Source organism: Hypanus sabinus (genome assembly GCF_030144855.1).
Source record: "Hypanus sabinus isolate sHypSab1 chromosome 5 unlocalized genomic scaffold, sHypSab1.hap1 SUPER_5_unloc_1, whole genome shotgun sequence".
Lineage (NCBI taxonomy): Eukaryota > Metazoa > Chordata > Chondrichthyes > Myliobatiformes > Dasyatidae > Hypanus > Hypanus sabinus.
The window spans coordinates 857,001-873,739 of NW_026778917.1; the positions used below are offsets into that span (position 1 = coordinate 857,001).

The 16,739-nt window shown below is 51.8% G+C and overlaps 1 protein-coding gene across 1 annotated transcript; it reads left to right on the forward strand.

The window, feature by feature from the left end:
• Window positions 1-1,918: 1,918 nt before the first annotated feature.
• Window positions 1,919-12,847, forward strand: LOC132385435 (cytochrome P450 2C9-like). Its single transcript, XM_059957506.1, has 4 exons — window positions 1,919-2,161; window positions 3,304-3,466; window positions 6,674-6,823; window positions 11,941-12,847. Exons 1-4 carry the CDS (start codon window positions 1,961-1,963, stop codon window positions 12,147-12,149), a joined length of 723 nt encoding a protein of 240 aa, XP_059813489.1. The 5' UTR covers window positions 1,919-1,960; the 3' UTR covers window positions 12,150-12,847.
• Window positions 12,848-16,739: the final 3,892 nt, after the last annotated feature.

Sequence of the window (16,739 nt, forward strand, 5' to 3'; positions counted from 1 at the left end):
AGATTCCTCCTGTTTGCTGTTCAACGTTCACGTCTGCGCCAGCATCCCCAACTCAGTCTCCGTGCCGGTTCCCTGCACTTGGGTTCTCCTCAGTCGCTCCGTGCAACAGGTATCACAAGCATATCTCATGAAATATGTTGTGGCAGCAGTATATTAGAATACTTGATATTGTTTCGTAGCCCGTAACTGGGTGTCTGACCAGCAAAGATAGAAGTGTCCGTTGGAGTCTGGTGGTACTATATTCAACAGTGTTTATTAGTAAAATATACAAATCAATATCAATGCAAATATACAGATAATACACGTTAGCAATACTAAGCCTAAAAGTGTGGGTATAATAGTAATCAATAATAAACAAACTCGTTCGTTGTCTAGGGGATAATGAATTGTCACATGGAAATATAAAGTTCAGTTCAGTTCATGCAGGCTGAGGTAGTTGTTGTTCGATGTGTTGTAATTGTTAGAGAGAGAGAAAGGCGATCAAACAGTGACAGCTATTGTTTTGCAAACCTTCCTTTACGACCTTGATCCGTCGATGTGTTTTTGTGGCCATTCACGTACGACCCCTCCGTCCTTTAGCTAGACCGTTCTTCCGTGGTGGACTCGCCACCCAGGCAAGGGTGGACACACACACAAGCCCCCACCGGCCTCACTATAACCACTGTGAGTTAAAATTGACTGATCCTTCGTTCGGTCCCCGATGCCCCACACTTCCCCGTGGGTCTCAGATGCTCCTCGTGCGTCTGAGGGGTGTCACCCCAGACCTCACTTTTATCCCCACTCACCGGGTCTCAGGTGTCAATCAGGTTTGAATGACTTAACCCATCAAACCAGCCCACTCTGGCTGTCCACTGAGGAATCTTAATGAGCAGCATGGTACCACGTAAACAGCCCTCTCAACAGCCATAAGTCTTTCGGGAGTCATAACATGGTGGATAAACATAACTCTCTCTCAGGCTGTTATCGGTAATAGATGTCCTGGCCTGTTTTCTTTTGTCTCTCTCGTTAGCAGCATCGAAATAGTACCACCTGTTTGCGATTCTCCCAAAGGTGGGGGGCGTGGGCCACTCTGCACCCTTCTGCCCATCAGGGTTGTTCATCCTTCGTAACAATATAAAGCTGTAATTTTCAAGAAGAAAAGTGTATATATTTAAAAGGTTACACTTTATCTGTAGGGCAATAAGAGAGCAAAATCAAAAGAAAAATGGCGAGGTACTGTACATTCAGAAATCTGACGGCGAAGGGGAAGAAACTGTTTCTACACCGTTGACTGCGTTTCCTCAGACTCCTGTACGGTACCTGGACGATAAGTAATAAGAAGGGGGCACGTCCTGGGTGACGGGTCCTTACTGACGCATGGAAGCAGGAGAGGAACCGCATTGTTGCCTCACGTACGTTGCAAGATAGTGCAAGGGTTTCTAACCTTTTTATGCCAGGGGCTCCTACCATAAACCGAGCGGTCTGTGGACCACAGGCCGGGAACCTCTGGGCTGGTGTTGAATCGGAGCGGAGTGAGGGGCAAATTAAGTGAGAGTTAGTGGGACCGTGGAGTATAATGGGGTCCGTGGGGTCCTTGTGGATTGGATGGGCCGAACAGCCTGCTACCGTGCCGTTTTATTTCTGCAGCGCTGAGAAGTTTCACAGTTTCGACCTCCACCCCCTCGCCCTTTCACTCACTTTCCATTCAACGACAGCTCACCTTTCCCCTACAGACTGCTCGTGCTGCCGACCTTCACAAGCAGATAAAAAGCCATTCTGCGCCTTGGGTCGAGAACGCGAATTCTCTGAAAAGGGAGATTACTGATCAAACCGGCCACACAATTGGCGTGTTGATGGCTAACTTCAGTGCAGAGTACAGCGGAAGGTGCAGCTGATTGGCGGCGGTGAGTGGGTGGGGGAACGGCCTTTTTAAGGGACCCTAAGGGGTTCAGCAAGCACAGAGGGCACGACGCTAGCGACCATGGTGCTGTGGGATCTGCCCGCGCTCAACGCCGGAACAGGCCTGCTCCTCAGCGCGCTTCTGCTCATCTTGCTACTGATTTTCCTAGTCAGGGAACAGAAGCATCCCGCTCCCGGATACCCTCCCGGTCCGAAGGGTCTGCCGATAATCGGCAACTTACACCAGGTCGATCTGCGGAAACTCCACCTGTCGCTGCAGGAGGTAAAGGAGTCACTTCGGCAGAGAGGAAGCGCTGTTTCCCGGGTTCTATTCCGATCTCGGACGCTGCCTGTGTGGAGTATGCACGTTACCACTCCACTCTTCACCACTCACACACAGACACACACTCACACACAGACACTCACTCACACTCACTCACACTCACTCCGTGGTTTTCTCTAGAGACGTCTCCGAGCTTTACGGTAGCCAGGCAGTTAAAGTGGCCTTTTCCTACGCCAGCGACCCGTCGCGGTCTGAGAGGCGTTGATACATTTTCCTTGTGCTGTGTGGGTTTGCTCCAGTTTCCTCCCACTGTCCAATGACGTACCGGTTCGTCGTTTAGGAGGTTAATTCGTCATTGTAAACTGTCAAACTAGGATAGTGCAAGGGTCTGCAACCCTTTTTATGCCAGGGACTCTTACCATAAACCGATGGGTCTGTGGACGCCAGGTTGGGAACCCCTGGGTTTATGTTAAATCGGAGCGGGATGTCTCGTTGGGCCGGAAGAGCCTGTCACGCGTGTATTTCTAAATAAACAAACAAATGGCGTTTTGCTTTTTCTGCCCATGACCCGTCTGGGTCGTTTCCTCTACATCTCCCCGCACAACCATGCGGGTGGCTGACCAGATTACTGGGTCACAATAAACCTGTACAAATGGCTGCCTGATGGCGGGTAGCGGCTCAGTGGGCCGAAGGGCCACGCTGCCTGTTTCCTCTCCCCCGCCTCACATGCGGTAAGAGGAGGCATTTATAGACGGGCAGTTAACGCTGCTCCCGCCGGAAGCGTACCTCGCCATCCCACACAGAAGAAGTTCCATTGAGCAGCGCACAGCAGTTGCCATTTAACGTGATGACAGCTCCAGCGACCCGGCTTCCAGTCCCGACGCTGTTTGTAGATTTGCAGTGGGTTCCAGTGCCCAGTTTGACAGGAGATGTCAGGAGCAAGTCTTTCTGTTTTATACAGAGTAGCAGGTGGTCGAGGCAGATAGACGCGACCGGCACATTATCGTGAAGAAATTGTGCATGCAGAGATGATGTTCAGTTAGCCATTTGACTACTAATTTACTTGCATGGACGCAACATTGTGGGCCGAAGGGCCTGTCCGTGTGCTGTACCGTTTTATCCTCTGTGTTCCGTGTTCCAAGCTGTCCAAGATTTACGGGCCCATCTTCTCGCTGCGCCTGGGCTTGGATCCAGTGGTAGTGCTCAGCGGCTACGAGGCGGTGAAGGACGCGCTTGTCAACCGTGCTGAGGAATTCATGGGGCGACACCAGCACAAAATAACGCAAAAAGTCAGGCAAAATCACGGTGAGTTCGCATGGCTAGTAAAGCAACACGGTCGCTTAGAGGTTAGCGCGCCGTCACGACAGCTCAGAGCTTGGGAGCGTGGAGTTCCATTCGGATAACATCTGCAAAAGGTTTCTGCTTTCTTCCCGTGACAGCGTGGGCTCCCTCCGGGTTCCCCGCTTCCTCCCACAGCTGAAACACGTTCCGCTTCCTACGGTAATTGGCCATTGTAAATTGCCCTGTGTTTAGGATAGGGTTAAACAGTTGTGTTTCTGGGTGGTTAGGTTCGGTCGACGGGAAAGGCCTGTTCCACGCTGTTTCTGTCAATAAATAGACCAATGCAGAAATAATTAAACAAACAAATAAATAAATAGACATGCGAATGACGTGTGGGAGAAATGGGGCGAAGGTTCGAGTGAGTCGCCCACGCGGCCCTTCCGAACTCCAGCCGGAGGTACACAGCAAGCCAGGCAGCGTCTGCGGAGAGAAATAGAAAGCTGACGTTTCAGTCCCAAGTGTTGACTGCCCCTTCCCTCCATAGAGGCTGCCCGACCTGCTGATCCACCCCCAATCTGTTTGGCACGTGAGTCCACTTTCCGGCATTTCCCATATCTGCAGACTTCAGCCGTTGGGGGAGGGGGAGTGGGGAGGGAAAAGGAGGGAGTGGAGGATGGCGGGGAAGTGGCGAGCGAGGAGGATGTCAGGAGGAAAACGTATTACCATTTCTCAGATGAGGACCAGAATCCATCCACTCCCTTCACCCACGTGGCTGGGGATGAGAAGCCCAAGATGTCGAGCGATGAGGGTGGGAGGGAGTAATCCTCGTTACCCCGTCAATCCCACCACTGGGATCCGGCTCACTCGCCCAGAGGTCGTGGCGACGCTTGGCTGGCGTTACTTAGGCTCTCTCCCAGTACCTTGAAATTGGTTTATTCATGTCACATGTACGTTGAACAGATTGATCACCTCACTCCGCGGGACATTGAGCTAGAACAAGGTACAACAATAACATAATACAGAATAAACCGCAGCAGCTGGAGAGAGGGAGATCTGGCGGAAGCTAAGGCTGTTGGGTATGGCGAGGGTAGAGGGCCGCCGGAAGGGTGTGAGACAGGTGGCAGAGGGGTGGTGGGGAGACGCGGGTGAACGTATGCCCAACCCTGAGACATTAGGCGCGGTAATTTGATCCAAACAATGTGTTTGTTGATCATTGCGCAATGTATCGCTGGTTCTTCCCATTCCTTCCCTCTCCCTTCCCCCGTTCCCACTCTCAGTCCACATCACTCACATAGCGCACGTCATCGGGAGAAAGTGAGGTCTGATGTAGCAGTATCCAAATGGAGTAAGGGAAGTTACAGTGGAATGAGAGAGCAGATGGTCAAAGTAAACTGGAAGGAGCTGCTGGCAGGGATGACAGCAGAGCTGCAATGGCGTCAGTTTCTGGGGAAAATGAGGAGGGCGCAGGGCAAAAGCAAAGAAATACAACCGTGGCTGAGAAGGGAAGTCAAAGCTAATGTGAAAACAAAGAGAGGGCATACAACAAGACAAATTTAACAGGAAGACAGAGAAATGGGAAGCTTTTAAGACCCTACAGAGAGCTACTAGAAAAATCATTAGGAGGGAAAAGATGAAATATGAAAGCAAGCTAGCAAAACAAAATATAAAGTGGATAGTAAAAGCTTTTTCAAGTATGTAAAAAAAAAAATAAGAGTGGATATGGGATCACTAGAAAAGGAGGCTGGGGAAATAATAATGGGGGCCAAGTTGATGGCTGATGAACTAAATGAATATTTTGCATCAGTCTTCACTGTGGAGGACACTGGCAGTGTCCCAGAAGTTGAAGGGCGTGAGAAAAGAGAAGTGCAGTTACCATGACGATGGGGAAGGAGATCACAAAGCTGAAAGACCTAAGGGTAAATAAGTCGCCCGGGGCAAATGAACTGTGCCCTAGGATTCTGAAAGAGGTAGGAGTAGAGATTGTGGAAATCCTAGCAATGATCTTTCAAAAATCTTTGGACTCCGGCATGGTGCCCGAGGACTGGAAAATTGCATGAATAGAGAATTATCTGATTGGCAGGAGGCAAAAAAGAATGTGAATAAAGGGGTCTTTTCTGGCTAGTTGCGGCGACGAGTGGTGTTCCACAGGGTCTGTATTGAGACCTCTTGTTTCTATGTTCTATATCACCGACTTGGATCACAGAATTGGCGGCTTTTTTGGCCAAGTTTGCGGACAGAACAAAGATGTGTGTAGTGTTGAGGAAGCAGAAGGGCCAAGGAAGATTAGGAGAATGACTAGGAAGTGGCAGATGGAGTTCAGTGTCAGGAAGTGTATGGTCATGTTCTTTGGGGGAAGAAATCAAAGTTTAGTTTATTTTCTACATGGAGGGAAAGTTGAGAAATCAGACGTGCAGTGGGCAGGATTCCCTAAAGGTGGTGAGGAATGAAAATGTGATGCTTTCAGAATATAAAAGCAAGGACGTAACATTGAAATATTAGAAAGCACTGGTGAGACCTCACTTGGAATTTGGGGTCCTTATCTAAGAAAAGATGGGCTGCTTTTGGGGAGGGGTCAAGGACGGTTCACGATAATTATTCCGGAATTGAAAGGCTTACTCTATGATGAGGTGATGGCTCTGGGCCTGTAATCACTAGAATTCGGAATAATGTGGGAGGGGCGGGGGCTCATTGAAACCTGCCGAATGGTAAAATGCCTCGTGAGAGTGGATGTAGAGAGATTGTTTCTTATGGTGGGCGAGTCTAGGACCAGAAGCCACCACCTCAATATTGAGGGCTGTCCATTTTGAACGGAGATGATCTTTAGCCGGAAAGTGGTGAGTCCGCGGAATTTGCCAAAGGCGGCTGCGGAGGCCACTTCATTGGGTATATTTAAAGTGGAAGTTGATAGGGTCTTGATTAGCCGGGGCGTGAGTGGGTATGTGTGGAAAGCAGGGTGAGAGAGATAATAAATCAGCCTTGACGGGACAGAGGAGCGGGCCACAATGGCCGAGCATCCTAATTCTGCTCTTACGTCTCCTGGACATCTGTGAATCTTCAAGGCTTGATCGTGGGGTGGGGAGGCATGCGGCCGTGGATCGTTGGGGTTAATTTCCACATAGGGACCCTGTAGCTAGTTTGAGAGTCACGTTGGCACAGTCCCCAGATGCACGGTGACACGGGCGACCTGAAGGCCCGCCAAGGCGATGATTAAACTTTTCCCGCTCTCCACAGGTATTATCTTTGGCGAGGGCGAGTCCTGGAAGCAGATGCGAAGATTTACCATCTCCACCCTGCGGGACTTCGGCATGGGCAAGCGGAGCATTGAAGACAGGATATTGGAAGAGGCGTCACACCTGAGGGATCTAATCCAGTCCTTCGAAGGTCAGCGACGGGTTCGGGGCAAGGGATGGGGTCACTGTTCCGGGGAGAGATGGGTCTGCCCTGATGCTCTAATATTACAGCTCGGAGCGTCGGAGTTCCGAGTTCAATTCTGGAGCCGTGTGTAAGGAGTCTGTACGTTAGTAACTTAGTCCTCCACGTGGAATGCATGGGTTTTACTCGGAGCTCGGTTTCCGCCTAGGGTACAAAGTCTGTCCCCCACCTGTGTTTGAACCATCCCACTGTAAACTGGAATTACCAGCAGACGGCATCTCCCCTCCTCCCCGGCGAAGGGCGAACGTCTTCACCACTGGCGGCCACAAGGTGTCTCTGAGCACGGAGTCGGAGAGTAGCAGCCATCAAAGTACATGTACGTCACCATATAGAATGCCGAGATTCATTTTCTTGCGGGCATTCATAACAAATATGTAGAAACACAATAGAATCAATGCAAGACCCCACACAACAAGATGGACAAAAACAATATGCAACGACAAAGGGAGCAAATAAACAGAAAATAAAAGCAAGAAGTAACGAGGACATAAGGGGAGGAGTACCTGAAAGTGAGTCCAGAGGTCGTTGGAGCAGTTTAGTGACGGGGAGAGTGAAGCTGAGTGAATTATGTCCTCCGGTTCAAGAACCTGATGGTTGAGGGGTAATAACTGTCCCTGAACCTGCTGGTGTGAGCCCTGAGACTCTTGTGCCCTCTGCCTGATGACTGCAGTGGGAAAAGAGAAAGCCCCGGCCCTCCAACATTGTACAGTCACGGAATGCGGTGAGGAGTGTGTGGACGGGCTGGGACGCGAACAGTCGGCAAAGCAGTTAAACATTGGTCTTTGGACATCAGAATCCCAGTTCGATACTGGGAGCCAAAATTCCATGTGGAAGGACACTGTACACTGCTCCAGAATCAGTCTTATCACTGACAAACATCGCAAACGTTGTAGTTTAGTGGCAGCAGAACTACAATATAAATATATAACAAGTGGGTAATGTTCCTGGGTTCACTGTCCGTTTAGAAATCTAGTGACGGAGGGGAAGAAACTGTTCCGAGATCAATGAGTGTCTGCCTTCATGCTCACGTACATCCTACCAGCAATGAGAAGAGGCCACGTCCCGGGTGGAGACGGTCCTAAATGATGGTCGCCTACTTCACCAGGTGCCATCTTCTGAAGATGTCTATTAGTGGGAGGCTCGTGTTTGTGATGGAGCTGCAGCTTTCTCCGACCCTGTGTATGAGCCTCCGCACCAGGCAGCAATGCCACCATGCCCATCCGTAGAACTTCGCTCGAGTCTTTGGCGACATACCAATTGTCAGCAAAAGTCTCCATCCTCAGGAGAGGCCCCACCGGGCCTTTAGTCCTTAGCCCCAGACTCACAGATTCGTAGGCTTCCAGCCTCCGACCTCCAGTTCCCTGGCCGAACTCACATCCCCACTTTCTACTCCTCACCCACACGCCATTGGAAACCAGCAGTCGCCAACTGACATGCTAAACTGTACGCGTTTGGGTTGTGTGTAGAAAACGAAGCATGCCGCAGAGACCTGGGTGGGGGTTAGGAGGCCCTGGAGCTGTGGACAATGGGACGTGTGACTGGCCGAGAGGTCGTTGGAGCGGACTGCTCTATCCATGTGACCATGTACAACTTATATAGGGACGAGGAGGCGGATCAGGCGGCTCAGTGTGATACAACAACAACCTCACACTCAATGTCAACAAGACCGCGGGATTGACTGTGGACTTCGGCAAGATGGGAGCGGTGGGGGAGGGTTCTTCATAAGACGCAGAGTCTGCTCCACATTTTCATTATAGCTGTTCTATTTTTACTCTGGGCCCCGGTCTCCTGCCTTCTCCTCATATCCCTTCATCCCCTGACCAATCAAGAATCTGTCAACCTCTGCCTTAAACATACATAAAGACTTGGCCTCCACAGCTGCCTTCGGCAAAGAATTCCACAGATTATCTAAAGAAAGTCCTCCTCATCTCTATTCTAAAAGGTAGGAATGTTTCCTACCACAGGAAACATTCACTCCACATCCACTGTATCAAGGACTTTCAGCATTAGATAGGCTTCAATTAGGTCACCCATCATTCTTCTGAATTCTAGAGAATGCAGGCCCCGAGCCATCAAACGCCCTTCATATGACAACCCATTGAATCGCGGAATCACTTCGTAAACCTCCTTTGAAAGCTCTCCACTTTCAGCACATCTTTTCCAAGATAAAGGGCCCTAAACTGCTCACAATATTTCAAGTCTCGCTGGTGCTTTTTAAAGTCTCAACATTACATCCTTGCTTGAAATGAATGCTAATATCACATTTACCTTCCTCAACAAAGACGCGACCTGCTAATTAATCCTTAGGGAATCCTGCAGAAATACGCTCCAGTACCTTTGTGACTCAGAATTTTGAATTTTCTCTACACTTAGAAATAGCCTATCCTTTCATTTCTTCTACCAAAGTTCATGACCATACACTTCCTGATACAGTACTCTATCTGCCACGCCTTTGCCCATTCTCCTGATCTAAGTCCTTCTGTAGCTGCTCTACTTCCTCAAAACTTCCTGACCCTGCAGCTATCTTCATATCGTAAGCAAACTTTGCAATAAAGCCATCAATTGCATCATCTTCAAGTCAAGTCAAATAGCTTTTATTGTATAAACTGCTGCTACAGTACACAGTAACAATGAAACCCTGGTGCTACATGAAACAACACAAAACTACACTAGACTATGTGAGACAGCACAAGGCTACACGAGACTACGGAAAACAACATAAAAACTGCATCAGACTACAGACAGGCACAGGACTACATAAAATGCACAAACAGTGCAGGGCAGTGCAATGATGAATAAATAAATAAATAAATAAATAAATAAACAGCCAAATAAATAAATAGATAGATAAATAAATAAATAAACAAGACAATAGGCACAGTAGAGGACAAATTTCAATTTAATAATAAATGACGTAGATGTCAGTCTAGACTCTGGGTATTGAGGAGTCTGATAGCTTGGGGGAAGACACTGTTACATAGTCTGGTCGTGAGAGCCTGAATGCTTCGGTACCTTTTGCCAAATGGCAGGAGGGAGAAGAGTTTGTGTGAGGGGTGCGTGGGGTCCTTCATAATGCTGTTTGCTTTGCGGATGCAGCGTGTGGTGTAAATGCCTGTAATGACGGGAAGAGAGACCCTGATGATCTTCTCAGCTGACCTCTCTATCCGCTACAGTCTTGCGATCCGAGATGGTGCAATTTCCCAAGCCAGGCAGTGATGCAGCTGCTCAGGATGCTCTCAATACAACCCCTGTAGAATGTGATGAGAATGAGGATGGGGGGGGCGGAGATGGACTTTCCTCAGCCTTCGCAGAAAATAGAGACGCTGCTGGGCTTTCTTTGCTATGGAGCTGGTGTTGAGGGACCAGGTGAGATTCTCCGCCAGGTGAACACCACAACGCAAAAAGAATCGGTTCCAGAACAGATCCCGTGGAACACTAGTTACCAGCAACCAACCAAAAAAGGCTCCCTGTAATACCATGGGCGTTTAACATGTTAAACAGCCTCACGTGTGCCACCTTGTGCCTTCTGAAAATCTAAGTACACAAATCAACCGATTCTGCTTTGTTTATCCGGCTTGCTATTTCTTCAAAGAATTCCAACAGGCAAGATTTTGCCTCGAGGAAACCATGCTGACTATCGCCTATTTTATCACGTGTCACCAAGCACCCTGAGACCACATCCTCAACAATCGACCCTAGCATCTTCCCAACCACTGAGGTCAGATTAACTGAAGTATAATTTCCTTTCTTCGGCCCCTCTCTCTTCTTGAAGAGTTGTGTGACTTTCCAGAATCTAGTGATTCTTTAAAGATCATCCCTGAGGCCTCCAGCACCTCTTTCAGAATCCTGGGTGGACACCATCTGGTCCAGGTGACCTTTCTAGCTTCAGATCTTTCACTTTCCCAAGAATCTTCAGTCTAGTAATGGCAACGTCACACACTTCTGTCCCCTGACACTCTGGAACTTCCGGCATACAATATTCCACAGTTCATCCTCGTCCCCCCCCCCACCGATTACTACCCCTCCAGCATTGTTTTCCACCAGTCTGGTATCCACTCTCCTCTTAAAGTTTATGTATCTGAAGACACTTTCATATCCTCTTTATTGGCTCGGCGACTTTTGTATTTCATATTTTGCTTTTTAATGACTTTTTATTGCCTCTGTTGTTTTTCAAAAGCTTCCCAATCCTCCAACTTTCCACTAACCTATGCTCTGTCTTGGCTTTTATGTTGGCTTTGACTTCTCCTGTTATCCATGGTTGTGTCATTTTGCCTTTAGGGTTCTTCTGCCTCCTTGGGATGGATATCCTGCGCCTTTCGATTTGCTTCCAGGAATCGGAGAATAGGAGGAATTTCTTTACCCAGAGAGTGGTGAATCTGTGGAATTCTTTGCCACAGACTGCTGTGGAGGCCAGGTTTTTATGTATATTTAAGGCATAGGTTGATAGATTGGTCAGGGCATGAAGGCAGGAGATTGGGCCTGAAAGGAAAATTGGATCAGCAATGGTGATCCTTTTCAATCTTGATCCCTGACCTGATTGAAAGCTAGTTCTTTTTACACAATCCCATTTGTTGTTTGGTCACTGCCAACTCAACTCTATTCTTCCTGTTCTTCCTGCTTCCCGTAACTTTTGATGTTATGACTAATTAAGAACTGGTCAACTTCCACTTTAAATATCCAATGACTTGGCCTCCACGTCAGTTCCACAGATTCACCATCATCAGGTAAAGGAAATTGCTCCTCCTCTCTGTACAGAACCAATAGTAATTACACATCATAATTCCTTTATTCCCTTGATAATTCTTGCGAATCTCCTCTGGAGCCTCTCCAATGCCAACACCTCCATTCTCAGATAAGGGGACTCAATACTGCTGCAAGTGTGGTCTAACCGATTCCAAATGGAAAGGGTCGCCTGTTCCTCAAGCTCTGGAGACAATATCGGTCCCAGCAGGATACCATTCTTGGAAACTCGAGAATGGCCCAACAGGGACTGTGACCGGGAGGGAGGTGTGGAGACTGCAGTATGAAGTGTTGGTCTCCTCTCTAATTCCCCCTTCTCTCTCCAGGTCGCCCCTTCGACGCCACTATCCCCATGAACTGCACCGTTGCCAATGTCATCTGCACGATCGTGCTCGGAAAGCGATTTAATTATGAGGATGAAACGTTTGTGACCCTCATCAAACTGGTGAATGAAAACGTCCAGCTGGTTGCATCTCCTCTGGTCCAGGTGAGGTCCAAGAGTCGTAGCATAACAGAGCACCACATGCAGCATTGAGATCATACAGTCCGTCTGTATCTATTGTTCAGCCTGTTTCCACCGACTCGCACCCGGAACATAGGGCTCCATTCCTGTAACTATCCAAATTCCCTTTAAATGCTGAAATCTAACCCCCATCCACCACTCCGTTGGCAGCTTGTTCCGCACTCTCACCACCCTCTGACTGAAGAAGTTTCCCCATGACCCCTGGTGCTAGTCTCACCTATCCACAGTGGGAAAAAAATTTCATTTACCCTGTCTATACCTCCCAAGTCTCTGCCCTAAGGAATAAAGTCCTAACCTATCCAACCTTTCCATATACCTCGGGTCCTCAAGTTCCAGCACCATCCTTATAAATGTTATATCTACTCTTTCAATCTTACCTACACCTTTCCTGTAGGTAGGTGACCAGAAGTGAAAACAATATTTCAAATTAGGCCTCATTAGAGTCTAACAGGACTTCAGCATAACGTCCCAAATCCTTTTACTTGTCTCTGACCCGAGAGCCCAGCCTATTTCTTCTGTCCCCAAATCGAATCAAGGAACTCTCTGACCCCAACACCTAAACTATCTGACCAAGCCTGCTACTGATCCCGACCCTCAACACCTACCCTATCTCCGACCGCCAACCCCTACCCACTCCGACCACCAACCCCTATCCTACCCTACATCCGACCCCCAAACCCTACCCTACATCCGACCCCCAAACCCTACCCTACATCCGACCCCCAAACCCTACCCTACATCCGACCCCCAAACCCTACCCTACATCCGACCCCCAAACCCTACCCTACATCCGACCCCCAAACCCTACCCTACATCCGACCCCCAAACCCTACCCTACATCCGACCCCCAAACCTTATCCTACATCCGACCCCCAAACCCTACCCTACATCCGACCCCCAACCCCTACCCTACATCCGACCCCCAACCCCTACCCTACATCCGACCCCCCAACCCCTACCCTACATCCGACCCCCAACCCCTACCCTATCCGACTCTCAACCCCTAACCTATCCGACTCTCAACCCCTAACCTATCCGACTCTCAACCCCTAACCTATCCGACTCTCAACCCCTAACCTATCCGACTCTCAACCCCTAACCTATCCGACTCTCAACCCCTAACCTATCCGACTCTCAACCCCTAACCTATCCGACTCTCAACCCCTAACCTATCCGACTCCCAACCCGTAACCTATCCAACACACAACCCCTACCCAACACCCGACCCCAACCACTACCCTATCCGACACCCAACCCCTACCCTATCTCCGATGCCTAACCCCTACCCTATCCGACACCCAACCCCTACCCAACACCCGACCCCAACCACTACCCTATCCGACACCCAACCCCTACCCTATCTCCGACACCCAACCCCTACCCTATCTCCGACACCCAACCCCTATCCTATCCGACACCCAACCCCTATCCTATCCGACACCCAACCCCTACCATACCCCCGACACCCAACCCCTACCATACCCCCGACACCCAACCCCTACCATACCCTCGACACCCAACCCCTACCCTATATCCGACGCCCAACCCCTACCCTACCCTATCTCCGACGCCCAAACCCTACCCTACCCCCGACACCCAATACCTACCCTACCCTACCCCCGACACCCAACACCTACCCTACCCTACCCCCGACACCCAACACCTACCCTACCCTACCCCCGACACCCAACCCCTAACCTACACGACCCCCAGCACCTACCCTCCTACCCCCAACCCCTACCCATTCCCCGACAGCCAACCTCTACACTATCTCCAACCCCTACCCTATCTCCGAACCCCAACCCCTAGCCTATCCCCGACCCCCAGCCCCTAACCTCCTACCTACAGCCCCTCCCCTATCCCCGACACCCAACCCGTACACTATCCCCGACCTCCGACCCTACTCTATCCCCGACCCCCAACACCTACCCTATCTCCGAACCCCAACCCCAACCCTACCCCCGACCCCCAACTCCAACCCTACTCCCGACCGCCAACCCCTACCCGACTCCCGACACACAACCCTTACCGTATCCCCGTCCCCCAACCCCTAACCTGTCGCCAACCCCCAACCCCTACCCTATCTCCAACTCTTACCCTATTCCCGACCCCCCAACCCTTACCCTACCCCCGACCATCAGCCCCTACCCTATCCCCGACCCTCAGCCCCTACCCTCCGACCCACAACCCCTACCCTATCCCCGACCCACAACCACTCCCTCCGACCCCCAACCCTACCCTATCCCCGACCCCAACCCCTACCCTAATTCCGCCCCATCCCCTACCCTATCTCCGACGCCAACCCCTACCCTAATTCCGCCCCATCCCCTACCCTATCTCCGACCCCCAACCCCTACCCTATCTCCGACCCCCAACCCCTACCCTACCCCCGACACCCAACCCCTACCCTACCCCCGACACCCAACCCCTACCCTACCCCCGACACCCAACCCCTACCCTACCCCCGACGCCCAACCCCTACCCTACCCCCGACGCCCAACCCCTACCCTACCCCCGACGCCCAACCCCTACCCTACCCCCGACGCCCAACCCCTACCCTAACCCCGACGCCCAAACCCTACCCTATCCGACCCCCAACCCCTACACTATCTTCGACCCCCAACCCCTACCCTATCCCCGACCCCCAGCCACTACGCTATCCCCGACCCCAACCCCAAACCTAATTCCGCCCCATCCCCTACCCTATTTCCGACCCAAACCCCTACCCTATCCCCGACACCCAACCCCTACCCTACCCACGACCCCCAACCCCATCTCAGAACCCCAACCCCTACTCTATCCCCGACCCCCAACCCCTACACTAACACCAACACGAACCCCTACCCTATCTCCGACCCCCAACCCCTACCCTACCCACGACAACCAGCCCCTAAGCTACACCCGACTCCCAACCACTACCCTAATTCCGCCCCATCCTCTACCCTATCTCCGACCCCAACCCCTACCCTATTTCAGAACGCCAACCCCTACTCTATCCTCGACCCCCAATCCCCACCCTACCCCCGACCCCCAGCCCCTACCCTACCCCCGACCCCCAGCCCCTACCCTATCCCCGTCCCCCAACATCGACCCTATCTCCAACCCCTACCCTATCTCCGAACCCCAACCCCTACCCTATCTCCGACCGCCAAACCCCACCCTTCCCCCGACTGCCATCCCCTACCCTACCCTCAACCCCTACCCTATCCCCAACCCTCAACCACTACCCTAACTCCAACCCCAACCCCTACCCTACCTCCGACCCCCAAACCCTATCCTACCCCCGAAACCCAGCCCCTACCTTACACCCGACTCCCAACCCCTACCCTAATTCCGCCCCATCCTCTACCCTATCTCCGACCCCAACCCCTACCCTATCTCCGACACCCAACCCCTACCCTATCTCCGTCCCCCAACCCCTACCCTATCTCCGTCCCCCAACCCCTACCCTATCTCCGTCCCCCAACCCCTACCCTATCTCCGTCCCCCAACCCCTACCCTATCTCCGACCCCCAACCCCTACCCTATCTCCGACCCCCAACCCCTACCCTATCTCCGACCCCCAACCCCTACCCTATCTCCGACCCCCAACCCCTACCCTATCTCCGACCCCCAACCCCTACCCTATCTCCGACCCCCAACCCCTACCCTATCTCCGACCCCCAACCCCTACCCTATCTCCGACCCCCAACCCCTACCCTATCTCCGACCCCCAACCCCTACCCTATCTCGACCCCCAACCCCTACCCTATCTCCGACCCCCAACCCCTACCCTATCTCCGACCCCCAACCCCTACCCTATCTCCGACCCCCAACCCCTACCCTACCCCGACGCCCACCCCTACCCTACCCCCGACGCCCAACCCCTACCCTACCCCCGACGCCCAACCCCTACCCTACCCCGACGCCCAACCCCTACCCTACCCCCGACGCCCAACCCCTACCCTACCCCCGACGCCCAACCCCTACACTATCTTCGACCCCCAACCCTACCCTATCCCCGACCCCCAGCCACTACGCTATCCCCGATCCCAACCCTAACCTAATTCCGCCCCATCCCCTACCCTATCTCCGACCCAAACCCCTACCCTATCCCCGACACCCAACCCCTACCCTACCCACGACCCCCAACCCCAACCCTATCTCAGAACCCCAAACCCTACTCTATCTCCGACCTCCAACCCCTACTCTATCCCCGACCCCCAACCCCTACACTAACACCAACACGAACCCCTACCCTATCTCCGACCCCCAACCCCTACCCTACCCACGACACCAGCCCCTAAGCTACACCCGACTCCCAACCACTACCCTAATTCCGCCCCATCCTCTACCCTATCTCCGACCCCAACCCCTACCCTATTTCAGAACCCCAACCCCTATATCTCCGCCCCAACCCCTACTCTATCCCCGACCCCCAATCCCCACCCTACCCCCGACCCCCAGCCCCTACCCTATCCCCGACACCCAACCCCTACCCAAATTCCGCCCCACTCTACCTCACCCTATCTCCGTCCCCCAACCCCTACCCTATCTCCGTCCCCCAACCCCTACCCTATCTCCGTCCCCAACCCCTACCCTATCTCCGTCCCCCAACCCCTA

Coding starts and splice junctions, on each gene's coding strand:
- LOC132385435 (XM_059957506.1), top strand. CDS start 1,961: ATGGTGCTGTGGGATCTGCCCGCGCTCAACGCCGGAACAGGCCTGCTC. Junction 3,467..6,673: donor AAAAGTCAGGCAAAATCACG/GTGAGTTCGCAT, acceptor CGCTCTCCACAG/GTATTATCTTTGGCGAGGGC. Junction 6,824..11,940: donor TCTAATCCAGTCCTTCGAAG/GTCAGCGACGGG, acceptor TTCTCTCTCCAG/GTCGCCCCTTCGACGCCACT.